Source organism: Phalaenopsis equestris, unplaced genomic scaffold (genome assembly GCF_001263595.1).
Source record: "Phalaenopsis equestris unplaced genomic scaffold, ASM126359v1 Scaffold235621, whole genome shotgun sequence".
Lineage (NCBI taxonomy): Eukaryota > Viridiplantae > Streptophyta > Magnoliopsida > Asparagales > Orchidaceae > Phalaenopsis > Phalaenopsis equestris.
The window spans coordinates 63,965-87,615 of record NW_018253482.1 but is presented as its reverse complement, the minus strand read 5'-3'; the positions used below and the strand labels follow the sequence as shown (position 1 = coordinate 87,615).

General features: G+C 32.6%; 1 protein-coding gene across 1 annotated transcript in view; it reads right to left on the bottom strand.

Moving 5' to 3' along the window:
- LOC110039179 (beta-adaptin-like protein A) overlaps window positions 1-23,201 on the bottom strand; it is a 47,202-nt gene extending 24,001 nt beyond the window's left edge. The window contains exons 1-4 of the mRNA XM_020744158.1: window positions 23,006-23,201; window positions 22,413-22,929; window positions 22,195-22,319; window positions 12,433-12,631 (exon numbers count right to left, since the gene is read on the bottom strand). Coding sequence (XP_020599817.1) covers window positions 12,433-12,631; window positions 22,195-22,319; window positions 22,413-22,929; window positions 23,006-23,061 — 897 coding nt within the window. The 5' untranslated portion in view covers window positions 23,062-23,201. The remainder of the gene's footprint in view (window positions 1-12,432; window positions 12,632-22,194; window positions 22,320-22,412; window positions 22,930-23,005) is intronic.
- Window positions 23,202-23,651: the final 450 nt, after the last annotated feature.

Sequence of the window (23,651 nt, the reverse complement as noted above, 5' to 3'; positions counted from 1 at the left end):
GGGAAAGAGATCAAAGAGCAGAATCCCAATTACCAAGCACAGGCGAACAAAACAAGGAAAAATGTGACTTTTAAAGAAGGAAACTTAGTGTGGATCCAGCTTAAGAAAGAAAGATTCTCAGCAGGAGCACACGAAAAACTCAACGAAAGAGTGGACAGACCTTTCAAAATACTCATGATAATGCCTATAAGATCGGCCTTTGAAGGATATCAAGTAGTGGGATTTAATTCTCACTCAGGCCTAGTTTGCATATAATAGATTCATAAGCCAGACCACGAGCAACACTCCATTTGAGGTCGTGTATTAGCGCAACCCGCCACTCCATCGGAACTGTTACGCTCCTGCTGACATCAGAGATTGGTGAGGATGCAGAGGAACGGGTGCACGGGATTTAGAAACTCCACGAGAAAGCAGAAAGAGATCAATAAGCAGAATCACAAGTACTAAGCACAAGCGAACAAGACAGGGAAAAAGATGACATTTAAAGAATGAGACTTAGTGTGGATCTGACTTAAGAAAGAAAGATTCCCAGCAGGAGCATAGGAAAAACCAAAGACAAGAGTAGACGGACATTTCAGAATACTCATGATAATGCCTATGAGATCAACCTTTGAAGGACTACAATGTGTCAGTCAAGTTCAATGTCGTGGACCTGATGTCATATTACCAAGATCCAGAAGCTTCGACGGATAAAGTTGATGCACCCAAACCTCGGGAGACTAGTGCGGGGCTAGTCCAACTGAACCGGTTAGGGCAGTGAGATAGGGTCAGCCTAGCAGGCGAAAGAAGTGTCGCCCAAACCTTCCCCCTCCTTTTTGTTTCACGCCTAGCTATCTTCTATTAATATACATGTTTGTTAGGTTATGTTTGTTTCAGATTTCTGCCTATAGACTTCTTGCCCTTGCTAGGGTTATATTTGAGGAGTGGTGGTATTCAAGTTATATCTTGCTCTGAGGTAGTGACTTTCCCCCTTTCGATTTCCCCTCCAACGCTTCCCCTACCTACCGATAGTCGTCGGCCAGCAGCTATCCAGCCGCAACCCACTTCTTCCTTGTTTCCTGATCTAACCGCTGCCCCCTTCTAGCCCTATTCCCTGTCCCAGCAGCCCCTTCTCAACCTATTCCTAGTCCAACCACAACTCCTTCCCTTGTTTGCTAGCCCTACCGCTAGGCCCGTAGAGTCGTCATTCCCTGTCCTAGCCATCAGACACCCACAACTTTACTTCATCTTCCAGCTATCTAAACCTTACCCTCTCTAACCTCTACAGCACCAACACCACTGCTATCCCCAGACCATCCTGCCCAGTCGTAACCAGATATTGTTGTAATTGTGTTTCTAATAGCTTTTGATTTCTAATTGTAATATGGTTTCTTTAGAGCAATGATATTTGTCTCCGATTTACGGTTGGATTAATATTTGGTATCATATATATACACACACAACATATATATTAGATGAGCCAACTTCGAAAGAGGAAGCAGATTTACACATCCAGGAGGAAGAAGAAGAATGAAGCCTACTCGAGCTCAAGAATTTAATGAATGTTACATTGATTACTTTGAGTAATGACACGCAACTCATCAATTTGTTAGCCGACTCCCTTCTTAGAACTAGAGGCATGACTAAATTGGGTCGTCCCTAACTACTTGTTTCTGCGATTTGACGGTTTTGGTTTTTTTGGGGCTCACATTGATCTTTTCTTTTTTTGAAATTTTTGTGTGTTGTACCGTGTGGGGATGGTGTCTTTTTCTGGGCCCACTCATACACATATCCGTATCTTTTCTACACATAAATATGTGTGTGTTCGCGTGTAAATAGATATTTATATATAGATGCATGCCTAAATGCATATCTATATAAGTGTAGATATATATGTATACTACATATATGCGCTCCTCGCTGAGGACGGGCTGTAGCGCTGATTGCGGTTCGTCTTCTATGGCTTCATAACTTTGTTCTCTGGCTCGGTTTTTGCAACTTCCTCCTCCTCTCCCACTAACGCACTCAGACACAACAGATCTCGTCTCCTCCGATTCCCCTCCTTCGCACGACTCGACAGCCCTAACAGCGGCTCGCAGTTATGGCTCCTCTCCTCTCCTCTAGACAAAGCCGCAAAACAACTCTCTCTCTTTTCTCTCTCATTGCAGGTGGACTTTCTCCCTGGTGGATGAGTGAGCTCCCTCCTTTGAACCTAGCAAATTCTCCTTCGCCCACGTGATGGGTAATCACCTGGTGGAGTCGACTGTAGGCTTCCCCTAAAGCTATAAGTAATGTACTAGTGATTGCCCTTTTCTTAAGAAGACAAGTAGAAAAGGTGGGAACAACGCTCTTTTTCTCTGATTTAGAAATTTCAACATTGACTGAGAAATTCAAATTCGCACTTATTGGAAAATTTCAGTGGAGACACCCACCTATAGATGTAATAAGAAAGAGTTTTGATGACCTCAAACTTATAGTTAAGTGGAAAGTGGGTCTCTTTGATGAGAAATGTGTTAATTTAGTTAGCCATGATTGAAGACTACGCTCGAGTTTTCTCAAAAAAATATCTTAACATTGTAGGAAAATCAATGAAGTTACTCAAATGGTCTCTTGATTTTGACCCAAACCTTGAACCTCCCACTGTACCAGTATGGTTTAGTTTAATTGGACTCAAGTTGCATTTTTTTAATCATCAGGTTCTTTACTCTATTAGGGCCATACTTGGGGATCATATGAAGTATTATCTACCTATCTTCAATCTAATCAGACTTTTTGTTGTCAGAATACTTGTGGAACGGGATATCACTTTACCTGATATTACAGAAGTCTGACTGGGCACAACACATAATGATATTGACAACAAATTGTCATGATACATAGACCTTTCTATTGTACCCACTGTAAGATGTTTAGACATATCCTTGACAAATGTCACAGGCTCCATCATAACTTGAAATTTACAGCCTAAGTGAATAAGGATGGGTTTAACCCCACAGTTTTGGACACATTGGCCACACATGTGGAGGAAATTACCACAAGACAGAAATTGTGGTCTGATTTAATTGCCCCTGGAAACCCCCCTCCTGGTAATACTGTTTCTGTTTCTACGATTGATGTGTTGTCGGATGGCTTTGTTGAGCAACCTACACCTTCAAACATTATTGAAAACAATACTAAGAAAAATATTCGGACCGATAATCAGGAGAACCTTGCAGCTCCTCATTCCCAGAAAGTATCCAATACAAAGGCGACAATTCATACTTTAGACAATTCATACTTTACTTTCATACTTTACTTACACTAGAACCTAATGTGGTTACAACGGTTGACAATCCTTTTACTGTAGTTCTACCACCTCATCTAAACGAGCAAGTCGTTATTGTTAGTTAGACGCAAGGGATTCAACAACTTATATATGTCCGTCAATCTGTTGACCAACATACTGATCAGATGAGTCAGTCTTTGGACGAGGAATGACAGGTTTACACACCCAGGAGGAAGAAGAATAATGGTGACCTACTTGAGCTAGAAAATCTAATGGATGACACATTGGTTATTTCGGGTAATGACACGCAACTCACCAATTTGCTAGCTAGCTCCCTTCCTAGAACTAGAGGCAGAGACATGACTAAATTGAGTCATCCCTAATGGTGGTTTTGACTTTTTTTTTTGTATTACATGCATCTTTACTTTTTTGTTTGTGTTGTACCGTGTGGGTGGGTACCATTCTAGACCCATTCATTTTTAATATATTAGCATTAGACTCTCAAAAAATATATATATATCTGTATGTATGTATGTGTATGTATGTATGTGTATGTATGTGTGTACGTGTATGCATTGTGTTATGATTATATAATCTAATAAAGAGAATAATATAAATAGAACAATAACTTTAAGAGAGCAACTAGATGAATTGGCTAACATAAAATGTAGATCTTTAGAATGTTTAGCTTTATCCAAATAAACTTATCACAATAATTAGTCCATAGATTGAATAAAGCTTGAAGTGGGTATTCATGTTTAAGAAAATCCAATCAAATTCTCATAAAATCAAGATTATAAGGTGATTCTAAGATAGGTAGATACATTTTTATATTATGGCAAAATTTATGATTCTTCAAATTTGATATAATAAGCGACATGCTCCACTATATGCAAAGTGAATAGTATTACAGTTATCAGTATATAATTAAATGAATATTTTATTTTTCCTGTATAAAAATCTTTATGTTGTAATAAATGTAAGATAAAATGTACTTTTAAAGCTTGTGTTTTTAAAAACTTCAATAATATATATAAGATAATATGAATAAAATAAATAATGAAGTAAAATCTAAATGCATGTTGAATAGAGCTGCCTCCTTACTGTACAAATTATAGATGTGAATGCACACATACGTAAAATAAAACAAGGATTGAAGATAAAAAATAAAATAGATGTACCTAAAGTAGCATGAATAATATAGGATTTATTTGTGAGTGGTGTATTTTATAAAATATCATGATGCGATTAGTTTATTTATAGATTTTACTAAAGAATAAATTCTTTTTTCTACTCTTAAAGAGCTTACAATCATGAATATTTCAAACCATGTTAAAAATGAGATTAATGCTTATTTATGATGACATGAATGCATGTTATATCTATTATTGAAATTAGTATAATATAAAATTGTAATTAACTACTAAGTTGTAATATCACTCAATCCATTGCTTAATAATCACTTTCAAAAAAAAAAACTTTGAATTAAAAGAAAATTTATTTTTAAGATAAGAGACACAAATGAGAAAAAATATTAAATAACACAAGCGCGCGGGCACGCACACAAATATATATATATATATTATTAAAGAGAAAATGATACAGATAGGTGGTATGAGTGGACCCAAAAGAAGGCACCCAACTCACACGGTACACCGCACACAAAAAAACTAAAAAAAGGGAGCGTACATATAAAATAAAAAAAGACCCAAACTATCAGGGCGCGGAAGTAATTAGGGACGACTCAATTTAATCTTGCCTCTGCTCTAATTCTCGAAAGGGGGTCAGCTAACAAATTAGAGAGGTGCGTACCATTACCCGAAGTAACCAAAGTATTATACATTAGATTTCTTAGCTCAAGTAGATCTTCATTCTTCTTCTTCCTCCTGAAAGTGTAAATCTGACATTCCTCATCCGAAGATTGATCATTCGGATGAGGTGAAAGAGCTGTAGCAGAAGGATTCTCAATTGTTGTACCCACAATATTTTCTAGCATATGTGAAGTATGAGTTATCGCCTCTAAACCGAATACTTCCTGAAAATAGGGAGCTGCAATGTTCTCCTGATTATCCATCCGAACACTATCCTTTGTAGGTAAGGATCCTTCGGTATAGTTTTCAATAGGGTTTGAATGTGTAGGTTGCCCAGCAGAGTCATCCAGCATCACATCAATCACAAAAACAGTAACAATATTGTCAAAGTGGTCCACAGGAGCAATTAGATCAGTCACCAAATCCTATCTTGTGGTAGTTTCCTCCCCAGGAAGAGCAGAGATGTCCAGAGCAGTGGGGTTTGACCACTCCTTATTCACTTGAACTTTAGATTCCAAATTAGGATGAAGCTTGTGGCATTTATCAAGGGTATGCTCAAACATCTTACAATGGGTACAATAAGAAGATTTGTGGTTCATGACGATTCGTTGCCAATATCCATTATGAGTTGTGTCGAGCCAGACTTCAGTAATATTAGGTAAAGTAATATTCATTTCCACAAGTATTATGACAATAGAAGGTTTGGATATATTGAAAGTGGGTAGATCTAGCTTCATAGGGTCCCTAAGTATGATCCAAATAGAGTAGAGAACCTGATGATTAAAAAAATGCAGCTTGAGACCAGGTAGACTAAACCATACCAATATAGTGAGAGTTTCATGATTTGGGTCAAAATCAGGAGACCACTTGAGTAATTTCATTGACTTGTCTACTATATTAAGATATTTTTTTGGAGAAAATCCGTGTGTAGTCTTCAGCCACGGTTAATTGAATCAACACATATCTCTCATCCATGAGTCTCACTTTTCGCTTGTCTACTAGTTTGAGATCATCAACACTCTTTTTGATAACTTCCATATGTGGGTGCCCCCACTGAAATTTTTCAATGAGAGTGAACTTGAATTTCTCACAATGTTGAAATTTCTAAGTCAGAAAAAATGGTGTTGTTTTTCCACGTTTCTTACTTGCCTTCTTAACAAAATGACAATTATCTGTACCATCACGACAATCCTTATAGCTTGAGGGGAAGACAATCGCCGACTCCACCTGAGGATTACCCACCATGTCGGCAAAGGAGGCGTTGTCAGGTTCAGAAGAAAAAGAGACCTGCTAGAAGATTCTGATATCATCACGGCGAGGTGCGAAAGAAAGCAAAGTTGTCGGCGCCTCCTACTGCAAAGTCCCAAGAACGCGGAAGCAGGGAGAGGCGAACGTGCGATATGCAACTGTCGGCGTTGAAACAAATAAGGCAGAAACGACGCAGACGTAGGAGGGAGTTGTCAAGCTGGGTTAGTCGTGGCGCAGCTGTCGAGCTTGGATATATATATATATATATAGTGGTCTTATTGAATAATTTGTATCCAAGATAATTTATAAATAGTTGAATGTGAACCAAAAATTAACTTGAACAGCTCTTTAAAATTTGGAAGATGTAATAGATTATTTTATTAGATAATAAAAAAATGGATATGGAGAAGCACCTTTCAGGTTGTGACAAAAGTAGTAACAACGAGAATTGGCTTTACTTAAGAAATAATAATCATAATAAGAATGGTTACTAGAATGATCAAAGAAGTTTAAAAATATTAAATTAGAATTATTTTGATTCCAAATAGGTGAAATTGTTCACATATCCCAAGCCGATAATTTATCAGAAAAAAAGGACGTCAAAAAAAAATTACAAAATGTTGTTGATACAAATGCTCTCACTCATATGATGCTAGGAATGAAACAATTAAAATAACTTCATGGTCTCATTCCAATGACAAATAATAGCAGCATCTCAATGGAAAAATATCTGATATTGTTTTAAAGTATGCAGTTACCACCATTTAATGAAGCTAAAAAGCAAATTGAAGTAGAAAATTGGCTATCACGCTTCAAAAAGATATTAAATGATGTGTTTTGTTCTAGGGAAAAAAGTGACATATCACTAATGACTTTTTTCATTGGATGGAAAAACAGAGCGATTGCAGAGAAGGCATTACCAGATAAGTTCAGAAGCCAAACTAATGTCCAGATGGTTGGGAGAATTTTGTAGAGATTTTTAAGGATTGGTTTGTACGACTTTCTATGAAAACAAAATGCAGAATAGATTTATGAAATTGGTGCAAGGAAATCGATATATAACATAATGAGATAGAGTTTGCAATATTATGGAGATATGAACAGAAGCTTATTTATAATGCAGAACAAAAATGACATTCTTATCAAGGCTAAGGGATACAATTACATAACCTTTATTTCTCCTTGGGATCAATGACTATATATGCTAATAGAGAGGACAATAAGGATGGAACTAGATTTGCGAGCGAGCTTTGGATACAATGGAGTTAAGTTCCACAGTCATAATTGAATTAGAATTTGAAGATAATAGACAATAATCTAATATGTTAACAAAATAACATCTAGAGCATCTTATGACTAGCAATTAGAATATCATAAGCATAGCAAGGTTATGTAACTCTCTGCCAAAGGCAAATAAAGAGAGATAGTAGTGGGAGGAACATCCCTTTTCTTCAAGTCATAGCCTTCCTTAGTTTAGCAAATATTGAGTATACATTTATACATATCTCACTATTTGATTTCATGATAACAAACTTTCTGTGTGCAACCTTATCTATTTGTGTGTGCGTGCGCGTGCGCACGCGCGTAAGTATTTCAGGTAGACCTTCAATTCAAATAAGTTAAAATAAGTCAAACAGTATTTCGTACAATTCTTTTCAAGAAAATTTTAGTTTTGATGGGTTCTAGAGATACATAGAATGTATCTTGTACAATTTGCCAATAAGCTCAGAAATTGAATTAATTGGCCAAAAATACCAGCTTATACAGTTTCAATTTTATTATTATTATGTTTTAACTTTTTACTATTGTACATGTAATTTCTACATAAAGTTGAACTACTCTTATTTATATTTTTTAAAATTGCATGATTGAATTATTTCTAAATTTTTACCTTAAATTACTCATATTTGGGTTAAAATTTTATATAATTATTTCATGTCAAATAATTTATATTATTAATTTTTATACACATATTAATATAGCTGCCTATGATTTAACCTTGCCACATTTTCTTAAATTAAATGGTTGAATTAATTATTATCAACCAAATTGTTACTACATTTATAATATTATGTCATAATGTTAATCAAACAAGACTAATAAGATTAATAAATTTACATAAAATTATAATCATTTAATCTAATTAATTCATGCCTACCAACCAAATAAAGCTTGATTTGCATTCATATTTTTTTTTATTAATCACGCGGCTAAATTTGATAATAATTTCTTCCCAAAAGATTGTTTAATTCAAATAAGTTATGAATTCAAAAATTTCCTCTCTTCATTAGTGTATTTTCTAAATTACTAAAGCTGATATGGAATTAATTAAACTTAGTCCCAAAATATACTTGGTTGAATTTTGGTAAAAAAAAAAATTCCTTCATGATCTCCCTCTTGGCTGCTATCATTCTCTACCAAAATCCTAAGCCTCGCTCTTCCAAAAAAACTTTCTTAATTTTCTATCTTTCTCAAAACAAATTTCATAAATTATTTCTTTAATTTAGGCAGAAACTTTCAAATTCAGAGTACACGGCTTAAGAAAACTTGCAAGCATTGAAGTTTGCAAAATATTTCTAAGAAATTCCTTTAATATATTTTTATTAATTTTATATATTACAAAGATAATTTTCATCAATATTTGCGAACAATTTTATCACAAGAATTTTTAATTTCAATCTTCATATAACTGTATTATATGGCTGTCAAAAAAGCTCGTTGTTTGCGAACAGTTCGTGTTCGGTTCGTCAATGAGTTTGTGTTCGAATCGTTATTTTTTGAAATATAAAATAATTTAAAATAAATTATATATAAAAATTTATGATATTTTAAAAATAATAATAATATATTAATATACTATATTAGTAATATATTGATATAGATATTATATATTTATATAATATAAGTTATATAATTAATATAATATATTATTTATATATATTAATATTAGGGACGTCAAACTGGCTCATCGTTCGCGAACAACTCGTGTTCGGCTCGTTTGTTAAGAAGCAGCCACGAAAAGTGAATTCACGAACAATTTCGAACACGAACTTATTTCAAACAAACTAAATTTCAAACGAACCAAGCACGAATACAAGTTCTGTTCGTTTGTGTTCGGTTCATTTACACCCCTACTGTATTATTTGTGTTAATATCACTCTTTTAAAATTTATTTGAAATCATATTTCAACCACGTAAAATTACATAACAAATTTAATAAAATTATATTTAAAACTTAAGGCGTGAATGCGAATTTTTTTTAATAAGTTGGCCTTAAGTGATATGCACATTTCGAACCCATGACCTCACAGTAGGAAACTACACCCTCAAACACTATGTTATGGGTAAGTGGGCATGTTGAAATTTATTTTACTAAAATCACATTATATTGTTCAGTGAAATAGATCTCTTGAAATCATAATTGCTAAAGTCATTTTACAAGAATTTTTTAATTGAAACCAAGTCTTTTAGTGGTAAATTTTCATATCAGTTACATCAACTTTGGTTAAATAATATTTCTTCAAATCATTTTGTAAGATTTATTTATCTGTAAATATTTCATTTTATTAAATTTATAAGTACCGAAATTAATAGTGCATTTTTCTGAAAATTTATCAAATTCTGAAATTATCTTTGTTGAAATAATCCTTGTCTAGGTAAAAGCAAAGTTTTATTTTTGATGAAATTTTTGTTTGTCTTTGTTGAAATTTAGAGAAGCATTTATTAAAATTTGATTTTACATAGTTTTAAGTTTTTTCATGATATTGGTTAGCCCAAGTTCACATTTATTTAAATCAAGATTGTCTTTCCCAAAATATAGAGTGATTCTGCTAATATTAAAATTCACTATTGCTGAAATTTCTGACACAAATTTTAATTTTGCTTCCTGTTGCAAGACATTTTATAACTACAAAAATCAGATTTTATTTTTGTCAAAATTTAAAAGTACTTTGAAGAAACCTGAGTTTGAGTTTATCAAAATCTAAAATTGGTTTTGTTAAAATAAAATTTTATTTTGTTTCAAATAAAAGTTACATATTGTATACAATTAAATTTTTAAATTACATTGTGTTGATGCAATTTTTTTGGATAAACTCACTAAGCTAAAATCATTTTTTTATAAACCTATTTTTTATTGCAAGTGTATTTATTCTTCATATAAAATTATAATAAACAAATGAAATCTTAATCTTTTTTTTTTTTTTATTGCAACCTTTATTAGATTGTATGGTGGTAACTTAAATTATTCATAAAATCATCAATTTGAGTTGTAGTTATGTAAGAAATTGATATATTCAATTTGTCTAGTTTAGAGTTGTTTTTTATTTTGTTTTCCTAAGCACTTGGCTAAATTAATTGCAGTGTTATAGCTTGGAGTTATACTAGCCCAGTGTAGGAGAGTATAGTATTGTTGTAATCGCCCTTTTAAGAGAATGAGTATATTGTTCTAGAACTTTGTAATAATAGTTAAATCCTAGCTAAATGTTGGCTAAAAGCCGATGTAGACCATTTTGTGGTTTAATCAAATCGCATAAAAAGTATTGTGCTTTTTGTCACTTATTCTTTTTCATTTCTAGCATATGTTCACTTAATATTCTCATATTGTGGGTGATTAGGTCTTAATTAAAATTATTTATTTTTACTTTTATTAATTTTATACTAAAGATAATAATTTTTAAAACACCCAATTTAAGCCCACCCAGCACACCCCAACCATCACCACCCTCCTTTTAAGAGCCATAATCACTCCTCACTCTCATATGCCAAACTCTTAGTTCTTTGTTCTTTAATTTTTCCTTTTATTGTTGCTAACTATTTAGACTTAACAAGATTATGAATTATGCTTCTAATTTTAACCGTGATTAATAAAATTTATAATCATCTTATATGATGGAACCATACACTAATTCAAAATTATTATTTAAATTCACTGAGCAAGATTAACCTTACGTCTCCTCAAAAAATGGATCATCAATAAAGGCTTCTGATTTTGAACATAGTGACATAAGATGAACATTAAAATAAATTGAAATGTAATCTAAAGAGGATATAGCTCAATCCTCTCGAGACAATGATATGGTATATATCAAAGAAAACAAGAGAGGGCTATCTTCTTGATAGCAAGGAGGTTTCACAAAAATACTAAGGTTATGTAGGTGCTGCTGATCAAAGTCTGCTTAAAACCCAGCAAACAAAAGGAACTATTACCAAAAAGGGAGTTGTTTACAAGGAACCAATCTAAAAAAGTTGAACGATTTCTCCTTGTATTATCCTTCTTTACAAGATATTTAGATTCCTGTTATTCACATGAAAGGGTACATCAATCCCAATGACCTTTTGGGAAGAGATAGAAAAGGAATAGAGAGTTTGATCGAGTAGAAAGAAAAAAAAAAAGAGAAGGTTAACTGGCTATAGGCAAAAAAAAGAGAGAGATGAGAAACATATTATGAATTTTGATGTAAAAAATAGTCTGTAATTAAATCTGGTTGAATGAAGTATTAGACAAATAAAAGAAAAAAAATAGATAATTCCTACCTTCAATGGAAAAAATCAAGAATTAAAGAAAGCAATCAATTGATAGATTAAAAACCATCTAAACTGGTAATTTCGCTGATGAATAAGAAAGAACAAAATGAATTATTTTATTCATAAGATAATCTAAGTCCTTTGTTTTGTGTAACAATGTTCCCTCTACATATTTCAGGGAAACATAAAATTTGAAGGATAATCATGTATGGGATATCCCTACAAGCTTGTAATTGGGCTTCAAATTTTGTGCTCACCTATTGGAAAGAGGTCAAAGCATTAAAAAAAATTTGTGTCCTCCTAAAGGTTATCACGGGAAATTCTCAAAGCCATCTTGGTCTCATGGACGCTTCCAAAAACTACTAGAATATTCTGGAAGTTTCTAAAAGCCAATGGATCAATAAAATTGAATTTGATATAGCCTTCATGCTTTTATCTCATGAGCGTAAAATATAAACAATTTCTTCAAAAATATTGACAAAGGTTTTAAATCAAAAGTTTCAAATTAACAGAATAAGCAATCGGCCAGGTACTTGAACCTGCATTAACAACAAAACCAGTTCATGTTAACATATCCCTGAGGTAATATGTGAGCATACGAACCTGTTGATGAACATCTGTCATGGACATCGTCAGATACAAAAACACTTTTATTGTGGCCAAGACAACTGCACTATTTGCATGTTGAAGTCTATCCTCCAGAAGGTTCATTATGTCAAATATCTCACTACTATCAGATGGTAGATATTTAGAGGCTAATTCAAGTACCAGGCACTGTGCCCATTCATTGAACTCCCTGATCCTGCAAGTATAAAATGGCATAAGAAAAAATTCGTATAAATTTACTGATATAAATTTGAATAACAAAAAGCAGCAGAACTTTTGGAATAAAAGAAGAATTTAATCAAATAACTCTGTACGTGCAAATTTAAAAATATTAGGGGTAGTAAATTGGTTTAGGCAAGTGGGGATCAAATCTGCTTGTTTGAGATCATCATCACCATCATTGGCTTAACCCAACTATTTGAGGCCCTCATAAAGAATCCTCACTTTTCATTCATTCATGTTAAGTGTGGTCTAGATGTTGACATATTATTTAAAAATTATATTCTACAACTTCTAGCCACTATCTTTGGTTTACCAATTTTTTTCTTCATAATACTGGGTAGTAATTTTAACTATTCGTCTATCAGTCGCCTTTTCTAACTTTTATTATACATGTCCAAACTAAGACTATGTCTAGTAAACTTCTCTTCATTAGATGCCATTCCAACAGTTCTTTTAAAATTTCATTATTTAATCCTTATTTTGGCACGCATCTATCATTCTATTTTTAGGATGTCACAGTCAATATAGAGATTAATAAATTATGATCTAACATTCAAATCCATATAATATTAAATCCATATAATATTGTTGGTTTAATTGGGCTTTTATAAAATATGTTTTAAAGTCTCTATAATATTATCTTATCACATGAAACTCCATGGGTACTTCTCTATTAACCCTCAACATATCCTCATCTGCATCTTTATTCTCAAGTAAAATAGATCAAAGATATTTAAACCTAATATATAAAGATATCAATGAGAATTACTAATACTATGCCTACTAAATTACATAAAATATGCTGTATTTATTTCACTAATTTTAAAGATACTATCTTCAAAATATTTCCACAACTATTCTGATTTCTCAATAACTCTATCATTTTGCAAAAAAAATTATAACCAAGGCATCTTGCTTTAATATATCATTTATAAGTACCTTCATCATCAATATAAAGGGGCACAGATTCAATATTGATCTTCGACCTAAATCTACAATAACTGTAAACTCTAGAGTCACTCAATAACTTTTTTATAAGAGTTAATGCTTTTCTATACATATCGTTAATAACACTAATATATCATTGACACATTTTAGTTTTAAAACACATCAAATCAACTCACGCGATACTCAATCATATGATATCATTAGATTAAAAAAAATTATATGAAGATTTTTTTCTATGATTTTTCATTAAATTATTTAACCAAAAATAGTGGAGCCTTCTAGCATTAAACAAAATTAATTCCTTAAAATTGATATAATTTCTCTAAGCCTCTGTTCCACCATCCTGCTGCTTTATTATATGGCTCATAATTTTGATTCCTTTATAATTACCATCATCTTGAAAATTATATTTGTTATTTGAAATTGATATCAAGATGCTTTTCTTGCAATCATTTGCCATCTTCTTAGTCTTCAAAATTTTATTTTAAAATTTATTTTAAAAAATCACTATAATATCCCATATAATTATCAAAATCTCAAAAGGAATCTAAGATACTCTCATGTAAAATAGAACAAAGATATTTAAACCTAGTATACATAGATACCAATTGATTTCTAATATCATAAAATGAGAATTATTAATATCATGCAAATTAAAAATTACATAGCATAAGCTATTTCTTTATTTCACTAATTTAAAGGATACTATCTTCAAAATATTTCCACTGCTATTATGATTTCTCACTAACTCTATCATTTTGTCAAATATTACAGCCAAGGTGCCTTGCTTTAAGATATACTTTCAAAGTACCTTCGTCATCAATATAAAAAGACAGATTCAATATTGATCTTTGATATATATCTATAGTAATTGTAAACACTTGAGTCACTTAATAACTTTTTTTTTTTAAGAGAAATGATTTTCTATACATATCTTTAATAACACAAACGTATAATTGACACGCATTTTAGTTTAAAATACATCAAATCAATTTATGATGCTCAATCATATGATATCTTAAGATTAATAAAAATTATACGAAGATTTTTTTCTGACTTTTCATTAAATTATTTAACAAAAAAATATATAAATAGTAGATCCTTCTAGCATGAAACGAAATTAATTCTTTAAAATTGATATAATTTGTCTAAGCTTCTATTCCACTATCCTGTAGCTTCATTATATGGCTCATAATTTTGATTCCTCTATGATTACCATAATCTTGAAAATTATTTTTTTTATTTAAAATTGACATCAAAATGCTTCACTTGCAATCATTGGCATCATCTAAGACTTCAAAATTCTACTTATAAATTCAATAAAAAAAACAACTCAACCATCCCATATAATTATCAAAATCTCAATTGGTATCTCAAATAGACCTAATATAATGAATAATTTTAGATAAATGAACTTCACTTTTGGATCAATTCATAATATACTTCATATTATTTGTTATTATCTTCCAAAATAATTTCTTTCTTAACTATCACATTAAATAATCTCTTAAAATAGTATTTTTCGTCTTTCATTTATGCCTCATGTTTAGCCAAGATTCTCTTTATTTCACTTTCAATGCATCTAACTTTATCAAAGCCAACAGATCTTATCCCTTAATGTTAGCCATTTTATATATCATATTAAACATACTATATAGATCATCAAAATTCATAACTTAGTTCAATTGAAATTATTAGTTAAAGATATTATTACGAAAAGTGTTATTTGAGATGTTAAATTAAGAAAAAAAAACTAACATAACGATTTCCAATAAACTGATCTCTGATAGTGCAAGGAAAGATAAAATTACCCTAATCATTCAATAGTTATGGGTAAAATAGACGTTGCACATTTAAAATATCCAACATTTTATACACAAAGAGAGCTTCCAACTACCTAATTTCCATGACACATAATAAATGATTTAGAAGTTTTACAGCACCTAATCAATGTGCTATGCCAAACGGTTCAAATTGCTACAAAGTAAAATTACATGATCATTGTAGAGCTTCTGAGAATACAAGAACTGAAGCCAAATATATCTAAAGAAGAAGAAATTTATGCAAATTAAAGTTAAATGAAACATGGCTTGATGCTAAGAAAGGAGAGAAATAAACATAAATAACTAAGATAATAGATAAACGATGTTGCAGATTTAATCAAGTTGGATGCATTAGAAGTGAAATAATAAAAAATTAGTTAAATATAAAACCATCAAGAAAAGATAATTGACGCAAGTGCCTGTTTGCGAGAAGCGGATCACGCCCGCCTTCCGCAGAAGCGAAGCTCACAAAAGTGGGAGTACTAGCCCAATTGAAGGATCAGTTCACTTTTTTTATCCCCCATGGCTAATCGAACCACATTCAAGGATTCATGCTTAGTTTAATTAGATTTCTATTTGGGTTAATTTGCTTGGAACCTATAAATATATCGTAATTCCTAGTTTGAGACACTTTTGCTTTGATTTATGTTATTTGGATACTATTGTTGTTTATTTTTCCCATAGTCAAAGTAATGTATCTTTGTCACTTTCAGATGGTTAGACTGTAGCCTAATTGGATCAATGTGGTGAACTCTCCCCAGACGTATAATGATCTCCTATGTCGTCAATTACACACAACCTAACAATGGTTTTCCTGCTACCAAGCTATTGTCCAGCCGCAAATTGTGCAAGATTTCAGACGTCAACACTTATCTCTCCTTCGTTTCCTATTCTACTAATATCCTAACCCATCACTTGATATTTCCACACCGTCAAAGAACCCTAGATTGGTGTCATTTGGTATCAAAGCAAGTTAAACCCTAAAAATTATGGATTTTTTTTTATTTTCCGACTCTTAAACCTAAAATCCATGTAACCTAGCCTAATATTCCCAACACGATCATCCCTACACTTTCCATCCATAACTTTAACCTAAACCACCATCTTTTTTTAATATGAAACCTCAGCCGGGAGAAAAGGGATATCATGCCATCGAGAAGAAACATATAAAGTGGTATCGAAGAGAACACAATATAGGACCTGTAAAGGTAGATTCTTCAACAGCAACCAAAACTTGTTGTCTTTGAGAGAAGACAACCGAAAGAGGTCATTTATAATTATAATGGTGAATCACCAGATCAAGAGAAAGAAGTCAACCATTTCCATAAGAAAATTTTAAGCAGCGAAGAACCAAAACCCCAACAATTTGGCATTGAACACAAGAGGATGAACAATAACTTTAGGATGAATATCAACTTGCTAGATTTTGACGAACATCTAGATCCGCATGAATTCATTGAGTGACTATAAACAATGGAATATATTTTTTAGTATAAAGATGTTCCCCAAGAGAAGCAAGTGAAATTGGCATGCATTAAGCTCGAAAAGAATGCAACATTATGGTGGGAGAATTTGAAGCATCTTCAACAACAGGAAGTGAACAAAAAATCATTACATGGCCTAAGATAAAAAGAGAAATGCAGCCAAATATCTTCTCTCTCATTACCGGCAAGTCATGTTCTTAAAACTCCACAGCCTACACTAGAACTATTCCACTATGGAGTAGACTGTCAAATTTGATCAACTCATGTAAAAATGAAAGTTTGTGTAGTCAAAAGAGCCCACAATGATAAGGTATCTTAGAGGATTGAAGTCATTTATTAGCAATTTGGTGCAGCTAAAATTTTATTAGTCCATACTTGATGTACAAACCCTAGTTTTGAAAGTGGAGAAATAACATTGACACTAGGGAACTACCACACCTTACATATAGTGCTTGACCTCAGGATCAGGCAGCAAGAGCATGCCCATTGAGACCCCAGCCAGCCCACCATGAGAAGACATCAGCCTAGGATGAAGAAAATGTGGATTCCACTAGCCTCCCAAATCATTTCTATCCTAAAAGTGTTCAAGTGCCAAGATTTTTGACACATTACATCTGATTACCCAAATAGGAGAGTGATTTCTTTCATTAAGTGGAAAACAATAGAAGAAATGGACAATGACATAGGAGACACAAGAAAATGACGATGTCAAAGGGGAGTATCAATTTCCAGCTAAAAAAAAAATATGTCAATTATTTGAATGAAACTTCATACTGAGCCAATAAGAGAACAATAGTAACACTGCCACAACATCTTTCATACTTGTTACATTTTGAAATGAAATGTGTACAACTTTATGATGGACGTAGACAATTATGAGAATGGGGTGTCTATCCAAATGACAAAAAAGTTGAGCCTTCCCATATAGCCTTATTCCCCATATTGATTGAAGAAAGAGAATGAGATCATAGTTTACAAAATGCCTCATGGAGTTCTCAATTGGAGATAAGTAGGATCACGTATTGTATAATTTGGTATCAATAGATGATTGTCAGTAGTAAGATCATCTTATATGTGATTATGGATAGAGAAACACATTCTTTCATCACATATGGGAAGCACATCATACTCTTATCATGGAAGGAGTCCAAGATAATGAAAGTTCATACAAAATTTGAAACTATAATGCCACCAGCAACCATTTTGCAGGCCTTGAGAGAAATACCAATAGAACTAGAATTCGTGGTATACGAAGACTTAAGTATGAGGAGTGGATACCAAACATAATGCAACACTTATTGAAAAAGTTTCATGATATCCCGCTATTGATAGATATTCACCATTTTCAGCCCCTATGGTCTGGATAAACCAACTTCAAGGCTTTCTAATTACTTTAGTTTGATTTCTATAAGTACTAATTTGCATAGAACCAATATATATGTTGTAATTCCTTGAATGAGATACCTTTTGTTTTGATTCATGTGATTTGGAGACAATTGATCAATTATTACCCTTTTTGGAGTGTTCTATCCTTCTCTTTTAAATGTTGTGATTTTAAACAAATTGGATCGAAGTAGTAATCTCCTTTGGATGTCCAACGATCTCTTACGCTACCGGCTCCACAACTTACCAATAGTTTTTCTGCTAGCAAGCTGTTGTACAGCCACCAATTGCATCGGATTTCATCTCCCATCACTTTTCCCTCCTTCGTTGTTTATCCTACAAATATCAAATCATCCCTTGATCATTCCATATAGTTTAGGAACTCCAGATCTCTGTCCATAATATTATTTTGAGAAATTACTAAATGACAGTTTTAAAGAAGAAATTATTTTCAAATAGCTTAATAAATAATACAGTAAAGTGTATATTTGTCAATCCAAAAAGGTGAAGTGAATTTAGTTTGAAATGATGCATAAAGGTAAAATTTTAGGTCCAAATGAAAAACCTATTGAGATTTGGGATATCAAAGTAACTTGGCAAATAAATAATTTCAATTAAATTTTGAGGACTAATATGATGTAAAATAATTGTAAAATAACTAGAATTAGAAGTAGTTGTGAAATGATCTAAAAATTTTCAATTACAATAGTTTCACTTCAAGAATTACAACTGCAACCATATTCTTTTACATTGCTTATGAGAATGCATACAAAGAAAACTCAAAATGAAGAGCTTTGATATATATATATATATATATATTGTAGATAATATATATTTAATTATTTAGGAAGCCATTGAAATAGATGAAAAATAAAACAAAAGAGATGTCTACAAAAATGAGGCATTCAAATTAATAGAATAAATTTTGAATATATAATATGTAATTTTAGTGGTGTGGTATTAATAGTTATTTTGTAGTATTACTATAGCATAAGGTGATACCCAGATGTGCTTGATCTACATAGCTTGAATCTATCATACAAAAGCATTGGGACATATATGAGAATATAATTTTCTAAATTATGTTTTGATGGTTAAATAGAGAAGTGGCTCAAGAGTTTTGTGTGACAAGAGGATATAATGGAGTCTCAATAATAAATTTAACAAAACTATAATCGGGTCAGTAATAATGTGGGCATCCAAATGCTGAGTTATGTAAAAATCATTGAGATCTAACTATAACAGAAATGAGAATGTTAAGATGAATATCTAGCAAAACTAAAAAAAATAAATTAAAGAATAATTATATCAAAGAGAATATAAGTTTAATATGAATTAAAGGTACAACAACAAAAATAAGCCTTTTATCCCACTAAGTGGGTCAACTACATGAATCATTTTTCTTCATTGTGTCCTATTGAGTGTCATATTTTTATTTAATTCTAATAAATTAAGATCATTTTTTATATAACATGCCAAATCTTTTTAGGTCTATCTCTACCTTTCTTAACATAAGTTAAATCTAAAACATCTACTTTGCTAATTGAGTCAGCAGATGGTCGACGTTTAATGTGACAAAACCATCTTAGACAACTTTCTAATCTTGCCTATCATTGGAGCTACAACAACCCATTCATGGATATATTTGTTTCTCATTTTGTATCTAAGTGTAAAGCCACTCGTCCACCTAAGCATTCTCATCTCAGGAACATTTAGTTTTATGCTTCACTTTTATAGGCCAATATTTTGCACCATAAAACATTGCAGGATTCAACACCATCTTATTAAATCTTCCTTTATGTCTAAGCGGTACTTTCTATCACACAATAGGACCAATGTGTTCCTCCACTATAACCATCCGACCTGAATTTCTATAATAACATCCCCATTTGTATCACCATCATTTTGAACAACATACTTGGGTTATCTAAAAAATTCACTCCTTTTAATACTTTATCGCCCATTTTTACAACCCCACCACTAGATTTAGTACTAGTAAAATTACATTCCATGTATTCAGTTTTAGGTCTACTCAAACAAAGGTCTTTACTCTAAAGTTGATCTCCATAATTCAAGTTTTCTTGAAATATTTCTCAAGCCTTATTCACTAGAAGGAAATCATCAGCGAAAAGCATACACTAAGGTACACACTCTTGTCAATGTCTAATAAGAACATCGATAACTAAAGCAAAAAGATATGTGCTTAAAGTTGATTCCTAATATAATCTAACTGAAATAAGAAAATACTTGGTCAATCTCCCTTCTGTTTGAACACAAGTAACAGCTCTAGTATACATATCTTTAAACATAAGTCATATCAACACCTTTCTTCTCTAGAACTCTCCAAAGCACTTCTCTTGAATTTTTATCATAAGTTTTTTTTTAAATAAAAAAAATCACAAGTAAATCCTCCTTACTCTCTATGTACTTCTCCAACAATCTCTCAATAAATGTATAGCTTTCATTGTAGACTTGTCTGACATAAATCTGAACTAATTATGAGAAATTTTTACATCACGTCTTAACCTATATTCAACTACTCTCTCATAATTATGATGTATGACACATTAACTTAATTTCGCTAAAATTTGCATATAGGGACAAAAATACCAATCGTCCATTCCTGAAACATCTTTTTAGTTTTAAAAATAATATTACAAAATTTAGTACGTCAAGAAATTCTCGAGTCTCCAAAATACTTTCACACTTCTATTGGAATACCATTAGGCTTTTCTGATTTTTTACACTTCATTTCCTTTAAAACTTCCCAACTTACATTTTATTAATGTGACATTAAAAATAAAAAATTAATTATTAACAACAATATTAAGACTACTAAAATCGATGAATTGGGCATGTGTAAAAATTAGTAAAAAATGAACCCACAGGATGAATTAATAAAATATATATATCAACGGTGTAACTAAACTATATAGATAGAAGTTATTCAAAATAGTTGCAAGGAATACTTTTAATACTCCAGATAACATTCAATAGGAACAAATGAATATAATAAATTCATAACCTGACCCTAAATAGTTGGCAAAGGCTAGTGATGATAGAGATCATTTAACCACATTTAGTTATAATATTACTCTCGATTGATAACACATGACTTTTTTTCTCCTCAATGCCCATCAAATCAAATCTCAAGATGCTAAATATACTAAAACAAACGCTTTTGTGCTCTTTGTTATTTTCTTTTAGCTATTATAGAACGAAAATCACACATATAATATGTCTTCTGGGCAACAACACTATCATGATTCTTAATATTCAGTGGCAAACTGCATATACATATCAGGGAGTTTTAAAGTTTGTCTCTTTGGGGGGTAAAACATAAAGGATGCATGGGTCGGCTAAAAGGAAAATGCAGGTTGAAATTTAAAAGCTTATTGTACTGGAAAATATATGTACATGCAATTAGCTCACTATATACAGTTCTTTATTTTCACTCCAGCAATAGAAGGGGCAACAACTATTATAGAACGAAAATCACACATATAATATATCTTCTTGGCAACAACACTATCATGATTATTAATATTCAGTGGCAAACTGCACATACATATCAGGGAATTTTAAAGTTTGTCTCTTTGGGGGGTAAAGCATAGAGGATGCATGGGTCGGCTAAAAGGAAAATGCTGGTTAAAATTTAAAAGCTTATTGTACTGGAAAATATATGCACATGCATTAGCTCACTATATACAGTTCTTTATTTTAACTCCAGTAATAGAAGTGGCATCAATCCTAATAGTAAGTTACACACTAAATTTATAGTTGCGTGTTGCATGGGAGCAACTTTGCATCATTAAGTCTAGCACCGAATTTTTCATTATTCAAAATTGCTAAGTAAATTTATCTAGAAGATATTGAGTTTAAAAATCAAAAGTACAAACCTGTTTAGAAGATAGTAAACAACCTGCTTGCTAAGCAAAGCCTCTCTCTCACGGGACACAGTCTCTAAATTACCAGCTTCCAGGCTCCATATCTCCTGCAAGGATGACAGGCAATTCGCAACCACCTGACAGTTGACAATCAGCAAAACATTAAACCAGACAATGACGTGCGCCAAAATGTTGCTCGTCTCTTAAGACTCCAGTTTCCATTTCCTAACCTGTGCATCTGGGTCAGTGAGCATGAGAGTCTTTAGCATGGCTGGGAAATCTGAATCGAGGCATGTAGAGGGGGAAATGTGATAGAGCTTGAGGACCCCAATGGCAGCAACCATCCGTACGTAGGGGCTGCTGTCCCTAAGACCAGACGTCAGCGGGGAGACAAGGTACTCGACCAGATTGGCCACCCGGAGGGAGCAGAGGCTGCGCAGAGCAAGGCCACGGATCATAGGATCCTGGTCGCGGCAATCCTTCTGGAGAAAGTTGATAGTGAGGAGGGCGAGATCCGGGTTAGATCTGGCGTAGTTGCAAACATAGAGGTAGCACATCTTCTTAAGGACTACGTCCGATGTAGCGCTGCACATCACCATCTCGCTGAATGCTGCGGAGACGTCGATCCCTATTGTCATGAACGAGATGACCTTCTTGAAGAGCTCCCGCCGGGAATCGTCCGCTCCAGGGGCGATGCTGCCGGCAAGCTGCCGGAGTTGGAGCTTCAGGTCGGTGACCTCGCTTTTCCTGGAAGAAGAGAAAAGGTTAGAGTTTTGGACGAATGAAAAGTGACGTTGTAGAGATTATGAGAGTTAGGGCTGACCCTGAGGGCTGAGAAGGGGAGGAAGTTTTTGGCAGGTTGGGTGCCGGCGGCGGCATTTCCGATAATCGGAGGTGATGCTCTGATATGCGGCCTCGCTACTTCCCAGTCTCTGCTCCGACAATAACCGGCTTCTCAGGACCATGCACGAACAAAGTGGCGTTGCGGAAATTTTCCGGTGCGACCTGGACGAACTCTGGGACTGTGAACCGTTAAAAAGGCATCTTTTATATGAGGTTTTTAATTTGGGATAATCAAAATATTTAATATAACATTTTGATCATTAAAAAATTTCATTCACAAATGAGTAATGAAAGTGATAGAATTTAATTGTAATAAGAAGATAATTAAAATATTATTTTTAAATATTATGTTGTTAAAATATTATATAGAATATTTTGGATGATTGATATATAAAAACTCATTTTTATTTATGTTTTTACTTTGGGATTTACATACATGTCACTTAAAATTATTTATTCTTTATTTAAATAACTTACCATTGAGATACCATCCAAAACTTTTAAATAGCTCTTATCTACTATTACGATATATTATTTTCATATTGTCTGTGATGTGAAGAATGTTGTTATATTATTCTCATGTGTGCTCCTAGTTTTCTCTCAATCCAGTGTGAAGTTTTTTTTTT